Source organism: Prunus persica, chromosome G3 (genome assembly GCF_000346465.2).
Source record: "Prunus persica cultivar Lovell chromosome G3, Prunus_persica_NCBIv2, whole genome shotgun sequence".
Lineage (NCBI taxonomy): Eukaryota > Viridiplantae > Streptophyta > Magnoliopsida > Rosales > Rosaceae > Prunus > Prunus persica.
Window position 1 is genome coordinate 7,148,349 of NC_034011.1, and position 9,780 is coordinate 7,158,128.

At 36.0% G+C, this 9,780-nt stretch overlaps 2 protein-coding genes across 3 annotated transcripts; both read right to left on the reverse strand.

Moving 5' to 3' along the window:
- On the reverse strand, positions 429–2,588 carry LOC18783868 (F-box/LRR-repeat protein 2). Of its 2 annotated transcripts, XM_020561027.1 has the most exons (2): positions 1,872–2,588; positions 429–1,688 (listed from the first exon to the last, which is right to left on the reverse strand). In XM_020561027.1, the coding sequence occupies exons 1-2, from the start codon at positions 2,428–2,430 to the stop codon at positions 709–711; spliced, it is 1,539 nt and encodes a 512-aa protein (XP_020416616.1). In that variant the 5' UTR covers positions 2,431–2,588; the 3' UTR covers positions 429–708. The 2 variants fall into 2 exon arrangements, with proteins under 2 accessions (XP_020416616.1, XP_020416615.1); XM_020561026.1 differs by having other exon boundaries at positions 429–2,588.
- On the reverse strand, positions 8,844–9,774 carry LOC109948204 (leucine-rich repeat extensin-like protein 3). Its single transcript, XM_020560481.1, has one exon. It carries the CDS (start codon positions 9,723–9,725, stop codon positions 8,970–8,972), a length of 756 nt encoding a protein of 251 aa, XP_020416070.1. The 5' UTR covers positions 9,726–9,774; the 3' UTR covers positions 8,844–8,969.

A 9,780-nucleotide genomic window follows, 5' to 3' on the forward strand; every position in this document is an offset into this window, starting at 1 on the left:
TTTTTCTTTGTTCTCTTGTTTATTTTCTCATTTTCTACAGCATTGTTGTAATTTTATGTTTCAGTTAAGATTGGGGTTCCACAAAACTCCCTTTGATGGAGTTCATTGCCAAGAAAAGATGAGTTCCAGACCTCCCTTTGCTGCCACTCACAGAGCACACCGAATATAAGCTCCATTCTAGGCAATTTACCGGATTGAATTAGATTGAGAAATCAATGGTTGAGCTAGCATTAACACAGATGCTTTGAGTTCACTTGCCCTACTGTGCCTTTTTAGTATTTATCTTTATGGAAACCTTTACTAGTTTGTCTAAATCTACTTGCAGTTGAGCCATTTCTTGCAATTGAACGCAATTTCATTGCAGCCATTTCTTGCAAATGAACACAATTTCTAACTTTGGATTCCTTACGTGTTAATAAACGCCAAGAAGTTAGAAATTGGAATAATTCCAATACCCATTCCAACTATAAGCGATGAATATAGGTCTTAATAACAATGCATCGTTATGTAAAATTCAAGATACAATTAAGGGTTTAGGGACATCAACATCAGAAAGCATCCTCTACAATTGCTATTGGCTGTGAACCGAGTTGCTACATAATAAATTGAGTTTAACAATATAAGAAAGACAAACATCCAAATGCAATCTTCACATATTTTTATTCAAAAAAGACTTTGTGCAAGAGAATACTTCATCACCTGTGAAGTTCATTCAAAGGCACCCCCGTCATACACCGCACACCCATGACGCAAGAAAAGGTTCCTTTGTCTTCCAGTAAGAACAAAACGACTAGGAGGAACTATTTTCTTCAGTGATGGTCTTGAAAACACCATCCAAGGAACAATATCAGCACTGAACTTATTACACCACTTCAAATTTATCTCCTTCAATTCTTTGCAGTTTTCCACCACTTCCTTCACCCCCTTTGATGTCAAACTGAAGCAGCCTGCCAAGTCTAATTTCAGTAGCCTGCAACATCTTTTACCAATCATAGCCAACGCATCATCATCGATTCCAGAAAACATTAGAGACAACACCTTCAACTTGGGAAGTTCAAACTCAAGGTGCAAAAAAGAATCCGTCATCCCTCCAATGTGGTTTACCTCCAATTGTCTAATCTCAGAGCATCTCTTCAATACTTCTACTATGCCTTCTTCTGTAATTCCCTTACATTTGCTCAAATTGAGCAGTTCCAATTTGGGGCAAATAGATGCAAAACTTGTTATAAAGTTATTGCCCAATGAACTGTTTGCCAAGTTTAAAGATTTGATTCCATGGCTTGCCTTAAAGTCAGTCTCAATGTTTTCCTCCCCAATACTTGTCGCTACCATTTCCAACTTATCCAAAACCAGACAGTTTTTTATGAGCGTGTAGAAGGTGATACAGGTCAACCCATAGCAATGACTAAGGTTTATATGATTGATACTATGGAGGAACCTGGATAGCTCAGCTATGTCCTTGTCCCTAAGAAAATATGCTGCTTCAAGATTTAAGTACTCAAGAGATTGATACTCATTCAACAAAACCGAAATTCCAGAAAAACTGTAGTTTGCGCATCTAGAAAGAGTGAGCTTCTTCAGAGGAAAACGTGCTTCAGCAACTGCATACAGAAATTCATCCGAAATATCGGAATCCGAAAGAGCAATAGCCCATAAAGCTTTCGAGCTTAGGAATGGTACTTTGAATGCTGCATTAACAGAAGGATTCCCAATTCCATGAACCGAAATAGAATTCAAGTGAGAACAGCCATGGATGAGCTTGGATATACCATTCAGTGATATAAAGTTACAAAAGTGAAGCACAACTTGGCTTAACAACAAGCAGTTGGTAGACAAAAACACAAGGGACTTATCAGTAATGAAGCTATTACCGGAAAGGTTGATCTTCCTCAGGCTCTTGAGCTTCAATGACAATGAAAAGATGCCCAAATCAGATATGGGCTTCGACCCAGTTGTGGAATCATCCGCATGATAGCTGATGTCAAGCTCTTCAAGGCATGGAAATGACTCTGCAATCACATTCAGGTCAGAATCCCCAAAGCACCTCATCTTGGAGCAGTTCAAACTCTTCAAATCCATCATTTTGGAGCCCAACGCTCTTAAACCAACCACTGGTAAAGTTGGTTGCTTGGAAACGTTCAGAGACTCTAGATTCAACCCAGATTGCGCAATTTGATGAAGAATTGAGTTCATGTCACCTTGAAATCCAGTGAGTTCTATCTGTTTGATCCGACGGAACCTTTGAAGAAGGCGAGGCAGAAGGGCTTGAACTGTTGGATCAGAAAGTTTGAGACTCAATAAAAGTCTATTGGTGATTGACAGGAATTGCTTGCAGACCTGAGAGAGTGAATTGAAGTGAGAGGGGTGGTCTAGCAGTTTAATTATCAGTTCCCAGCATTCTTCTGGCAAATCAACAGCTTTTTCTGCCATTGTTTTACTTCTTCAAGGTTTGCAAGAACTGAGATGAGAGAAGGATGCGGTACCTCGGGTTTGCGTGTTGTTGCGGGCTTAGCTTTGATCTGGCAAGGGTCTCTATTTGGAGAAAGACTTTCAGGAGACGGGATACCAACAAGAAAGCAAGGCACCAATTTTGCTATCCCGACCAATAAGGAGACTTTCAGGAGACAGGATGCGGTCCCTAAACCAATAACGTTGTGACCATGGACGGATAAACTCAGGATTTGAACATGGGTTAAATTTGGGGAGATTCACTATACTCAATATGAGAGTTTAAATTATTTAAAAAAATTATATAAAATGAACTTTACAAACACACTCAAAATCCATTTACAACATAACAATGAGGTTTTTAACGTTTTATAAATTACAAAATCACAATTAATTTCTTAAAACAAGCCAAACTCCAAAACCTTATAAAAAAAACTCAAAAACTCAAAAGGGCAACAAAGGAATTTAATAATCAAAATTAAATTCAATAGGGTTAGTTGTTATTTTTTGAGTTTATTTATAGAAATTAAATGGTGTAAGGTTTATCTACATCATTAGTGCTAAGAATGAATATATGACTAAATATCCCATTAACTTTGAAGGGGGGAAGGGGAGGATTATGTGTGAAGATGGTCTTAAATTGAGAAAAATATAGAAATTGTTAATGAAACTTTAAAAAAAGGTTACATATTATTTTAACACAAAAGAACTGAAAGAAATATATTGCATAGTGTGTTTAAGTGAGTATTGACAAAGATTGTAACTTATATGATGTATATTAATTAATGAAAGAGTATAAAAACATTATATAAAAGCAATAAATATGGGAGTGTGTTAAAAAATTAAACAAAAGTCATTGTAGTTTGTTAGTTGAGTTTCTAAGGACCCGTTTGATTAAGTTTTAAGGGCCCGTTTTTATTTTCAAAGAACAAAAAAAAATAAAAAACCCATTCGATGGGCTAAAAACAGAAAACACTGACAATGTTTTAATAAAATGAGAACAACTTCATGTATACTTCTGGAAAACAGAAAAAAGATGTTTTCATTCTCACAGGAAACAAACGCCTAAAACACGCTGCTGCTCAATCTTCTCTCCCCATCACTTTGTCAAGCAAAATAGAAATGAAAATCAAACCCACCACAACCATGACTATCATACCATCGTCACTGACCCTACCACTGTCACCAAACCTCACAGACCCAGTCCCCACATCACCACCACCCACCCAATCGAACCCAATACACATCATCGTCACCTAGTAAAAAAGCATCACATAGTAAAAAAGCAATCGACCCCAACACCTCCACTAGAGAGAGAGAGAGAGAGAGAGAGAGGGCCTAGGAAGGGAGAAGAAAAGAGAAAGGAGAGGAGGAAGAAAGAAAAGGGAAAAAGAAGAAAAAAAGGAGAAAAAAAGAAAAATATAATAGATAAAAATAATTTTAACTTTTAAAAAATAATATAATTTTTTATTTGTCAAATTATAAATTTTAAAAAATATTTTTTAGAACATAAATTAGCAAAAGTACACTTGAAAAATAACTCACATATTATTATTCTCAAATTGTACTACCAGACATGTTTTTATTGTTTTTATTTTCTGAATCTGTTTTCTAATTAATCTACTAGAAGCATTTTCAAATCCTGAAATGCAAATTCGTTTTCTTGTTTTCAATATCTGAAAATATTCTCAGAAAACATTATCTGAAAACGTTACTAAACGGGCCATAATCATCTATTGGAAAATGCCAGGTTGGACACATGTTATTTACAAAAGTTGCATTCTAAGCATTATTTTTTATTTTATTTTTCTGTGAAGACTATAATCATATGTAGGAATAAATAAATAAAAATTTGTATAGGCTACCGCCCATACAGCCCACAGTGTCAATTCATTCCTAGTTATGACACATGTGACAACACTTTCATTTTGCTATTTCCAATCAATAACGTTGTGACACGTGTAACAACACTGTCATACGACATAGTATTATTGGTCGGGATAGCAACATTATTATCCACGTTGCAATTAAGTTTTTCTGCTCTATTTAGGGCTCAAGAACCACGAAACTCCCATATATATATTAGGGTCGGATTTGGTACGGTTTAGTTCGGTTATGTTTTTAATTGATATAGACAAATGAAACTCTTGCTTTTTAATTTGAATTTGAATTTTGAAGTTAAAATAAGAGAAGCTACTATCAACTAGCTCTTAGTATAATAATATATATTTTTTGAAAAAGGGAATTTAAAGGCTTACCAACTGATGGCCAACCCCATATTATAAGTTTTCTGTTGAAATTTCGCCACGAGTTATAAAAGCTAACTATGGGTTAAGTATTTGTATCTATATATATCTATATATATAAAGCAAAAGGCAGAGAATGGTGAAACATTCAAAATACCAGAAAATGTCCTTGGTTAATGCAAATATTAAGAATTCAAATTATTAATTAAATGAGGATAATATGGTAAATTCACACTTTTCATATTTAAAAAAATTAAAAGAAAAAGAAAAAGCAGATAATGGATCCTATTTTTATGGAACACAACTACCCATTATCTTTTTTAATTCTAAAATAAATTTACTTATTTTTTTAAAAAAACCTCTCGCAAACGCGGAAGCGCGTGCAGAGAGGCTAGTAAAGCAAAAGGCAGAGAATGGTGAAACATTCAAAATACCAGAAAATGCCCTTTGTTAATTCAAACATTAAGAATTGAAATTATTAATTAAATGAGGATAATATGGTAAATTCACATTTTTTAATATTAAAAAAAATTAAAATTAAAAACAAAATAAGATAATAGGTCCTACTTTTATGGAACATAACTACCCTGTTATCTTTTATTAATTCTAAAAATAAAATAAAAAAGAAAAAGAAAACCAATTGGCACATGCGTGAGCATGTGTCAAGGGGCTAGTTTGTATTTATGGCAGAATTTAAGAAAGGGGTGAGCCACAACATCAGGGTTAAAAGGAGGTGAGAGAAAATGAACTCATTAATTATCAGTTAATTTAGCTATTAGAGCAACTCCACCCATTTGCCCTTAGCCATGGCAAGGGTTGAGCTAGGGCAAGCACTATTCACGTGAATAGTGGTTGCCCTTGCAAATAGTAAATCGTTTCTCCACCCGTTGCCCTTAGCCATGGCAATTACTATTCACTTTTTTATTTTTTCCTCCTATTTTTTAATGAAAATAATTAATTTGGGTAATATTTTCAGATAAGATTTTCGGATTCCTACGTGTCAAGACTATTCATAATCAGATAAAATTTTCGGATAAGATATTTGGATTCAAATTTCGGATTAATTTCAAAGTTCAAATTTCAGATAAATTTTTGGGTTCAAATTTCGAATGAATTTCAAAATTCAAATTTCAGATAAATTTGGGTTCAAATTTAGGATGAATTTCAAAATTCAAATTTCAGATAAATTTGGGTTCAAATTTCAGATAAATTTGGGTTCAAATTTCGGATGAATTTCATACAAATTAGGGTTCAAATTTCGGATGAATTTCAAATTTCAGATATGATTTTCATCCAATAAAATCAAGCCACGTGGCATGTCTATCTTGATGGAGCATCTATGGGCGGTGAAAGGCAATGAAGATTAATAATGGAGAATAGATGCTTTGCTTATGTTTTATTTAGTATGGTTTGGTTGTGTTTTTATTTTTATTGTGCCTTGTTTGTACTTTTATTTTTATTATTGTGCCTTGTTTGTACTTTTAATTTTATTTTTATTATGTTTTGTTTGAAGTATGGAATATGTTGAATAAAAAGGTAATTTATTGAATGCTTTGTTTATTAAATAATGAAATGTAATACAAGTCATTATAAATTACTAATAAAATAAAATACATGAATTATAACAACTTTAATAGAAAACAACTAAAATACAAATACATAAAAGATATGCAAACTAATTTAATGGTTTCCATCATTTAACCAATCCGTGTTGCTAGGCCCATCATCCCGGAAAAGTCTTCTTCTCATAACATCCCTTCGTTCTAGCTTCCAAAATTGTTTTGTTTCAGGGGACATATGACTTGTATCCATCGCCATGGTTTCCCGATCTGTCTTGTCCATATCTTTTTTGCGCAAATACTCCCTTTCACGTGCAAACTCAGCATCAAGGGCCAACTCGTGCTCTTGGCGTTTTTGCTCCATTTCTATTCTTATGCCGTTTTGCCTTGCAATTTCCTCCAAAAATTGTGAATTTTGATTGCTTGAATTACCCTTCTTCTTTGCCTTCGCAGCCTTTCGGCCAATGGGCCTCGGCTCCTTTTCGATGGGTGAGTCTTGACTCATAGGAGAATCAAGAGGTGAATCCGATGTCATTGAATCACGGAGTGGCGTCTCGTTTAACACAACCTCCGGACCCGTTGGAATAATTACGAAGCGTTTGCAAAATTTCACCACCTCCCAACATTCATGATGGGTGAAACTTTTTTTGCCACCCCCGGTTGCACCGAACCACATTTGTGCTTGAATCATCTATTGAACAAAAAAATGGAAATGCAATAAATATTTAAAATATATTGGATATGCAAGAAATATTAACAACATATTAAAAATACAAGCAATATTAACAAAATATTGAAAATGCAAGAAATATTAACAACATATTCAAAATGCAAGCAATATTAACAAAATATTGAAAATGCAAGCAATATTAACAAAATATATACAACATATTGAAAATGCAAGCAATATTAACAAAATATTGAAAATGCAAGCAATATTAACAAAATATATACAACATATTGAAAATGCAAGCAATATTAACAAAATATATATATTAGGAGATTAAACTTAATAACACAAAAATTATAAAATACTTACCTCGTTAGTACGATTTTGCCCACTTCTATAGTTGTCCATCGCTTTTGCTAGGGCATTTCTCCATTTTCCCAACTCTTTATTGAGAATTTTCCACCTACTGGATAATGTCATCTCCGTACGAGTAGACCCCGGAATTTTTTCACAAAATTCGGCATGAATTTTTTTCCACATATGAAAAAATTTCATTTCATTGCCGGACACGGGACAATGACAAATTTGGAGCCAAGCCTCACACAAAGAAACATCTTCCATTGTGCTCCAAGCCCCTCCGGTTTCGATAGAAGAAGCCATAAAAATATGAAATCAAAATGCTAGATGAAAAAGAGGAAAATGTTGTGTAAAAAGAGTGAATATTAGTAGAAGTATAATGAAATGTAAGAGTATTGGTGTTGAAAGTGAAGGGTATTGATAGGTATTTATAGAAAAAAATATCAGAATTTTTTAGAATTTTTTAGAATTTTTTTTCATATTTTTTTCACCCAAAAAAGCCTCAGCCGTTGGATTAGAAAGGAGAAGCAGATCGGAAGGCACTGAGCGCGACACGTGGCAGCGTACCGTTGGCGCTGGCGTCAGCGCGCGCTGATTCAAAATTTTTTTACCGTTGGCGCGTGCAATGCACGTAGGGGTGGGCACTCAAACCGGCGAACCGGAAATCCAAACCAAACCGCACCGAACCAAACCGGAAAAAAACCGAGTTGACCAAAAAGTCAAAAACCGGTCAAAAACCGAACCGGACCGGTTTGGACCGGTTCCGGATCCGGTTCCATGTCTTCAAAAACCGAACCGGGCCGAACCGAACCGGTGAAACTAAAAAAATATATAATTTCAATATATATATTTATATTTAATGCTATATTTTTAATTTCACTAAAAAAAAACATAATATTTATCCAAGTTCAATGTCAAAATATCTCTATTTTCTCACTTTAATATTTATTTTTTATATGAAATTGAATAATTTGTTAATTTTCAAGTAAAAAAAATAATATTTCAGTTGAGAATTGTATTAAAAAGTAATTTAAAAAAATAATTTTTATAATCCGGTTCAAAACCGAACCGAACCGGAACCGGACCGAAACCGGTTCAAACCGAACCGGACAGTTTTTGAATTTTTTTTTATTAAAACCGAACCGAACCAAACCGGATGAATAGTATTGGATCGGTTCTAATTTGAGGCAAAAACCGGTCCAAACCGAACCGTGCCCACCCCTAAATGCACGCGCCAACGGTAAAAATTTTTTGAACTCGCTAGCTGACGTCAGCACCCGCGTTTTGGACCTGGGGCTGGTTTGGCCTTCGGGCTGGCCCGAGTTGGTGGGTCCCACACCAAACCCGGGCCTGGGCCGCACGCTGGAGCGAAATTTTTTTTTTTTTCTGCCCTTGCCTCGGGCTGGGCTCCTTCGCTGGAGCCACTCTTAGTTAGGAAATGTTATAGGTTTCATGATCAAGTGTTCCAACTGAATGCAAACACTTTTACTCTGTTTTGCTCTAACGACGTCGTTTCGTCAGTAAATCAGTCATATGCTAAGAATGTGAGAGAATCTTTGGCATCCAAATTCTCCAGAACATTGATACACTACAAAACAAAACACAACTCACATTTTGGTACGTAGCAATTATTTTCATCTAGACTGAAGAAGCATAAGAACCAAAGAAAACAATTTAATTAATAAGTTCTTAAGTATAAGAGGGAGGTGAATCAAACGCCCGTGGAAGCTGATCAACAGGAGGCAGAAAAGGGATTTCTGGGGGTGACAATGGCTCAATGAAATCCATATCTGGAGCTGGTGGCGCGGACCCAAATGGAAATGACTCCTGTGGATTTTGGGGTACTTCAGGAATTGGAGGTGGCAGAAAGATTTCTGGTGACTGAGGAATGGGCAAAGATGGTGGCTGATCAATCACACCAGGGTCTGGTGCAGTTGGGGTTGATATAATTGGTGGTACAAATGGAAATGGCCCCCGTGGATTTTGGGGCATTTCAGGAATTGGAGGTGGAAGAAAGATTTCTGGTGACTGAGGAATGGGCAAAGATGGTGGCTGATCAATCACACCAGGGTCTGGTGCAGTTGGGGTTGATATAATTGGTGGTACAAATGGAAATGGCCCCTGTGGATTTTGGGGCACTTCAGGAATTGGAGGTGGAAGAAAGATTTCTGGTGACTGAGGAATGGGCAAAGATGGTGGCTGATCAATCACACCAGGGTCTGGTGCAGTTGGGGATGATATAATTGGTGGTGCAAATGGAAATGGAGGAGGCTCAAAAGGCAGTGGCGGTGATGTAAATATTGGGACAAGTGGGGGTGATGGAGAAGAGTCTTCATCAGGTGGTGGTAAGTCTGGTGTAGGTGGAGGAAGATCAAAGGCTGGTTGCTCTGGTGTAGGTACTAATGGGGGAGGTGTGAGCCATGGAAGGGTGGGTGGTTGTATCATTTCTGGTGGTGGATATACAATTGGGATGGGTGGGGGGAGGAATTCTGGTGGTGGT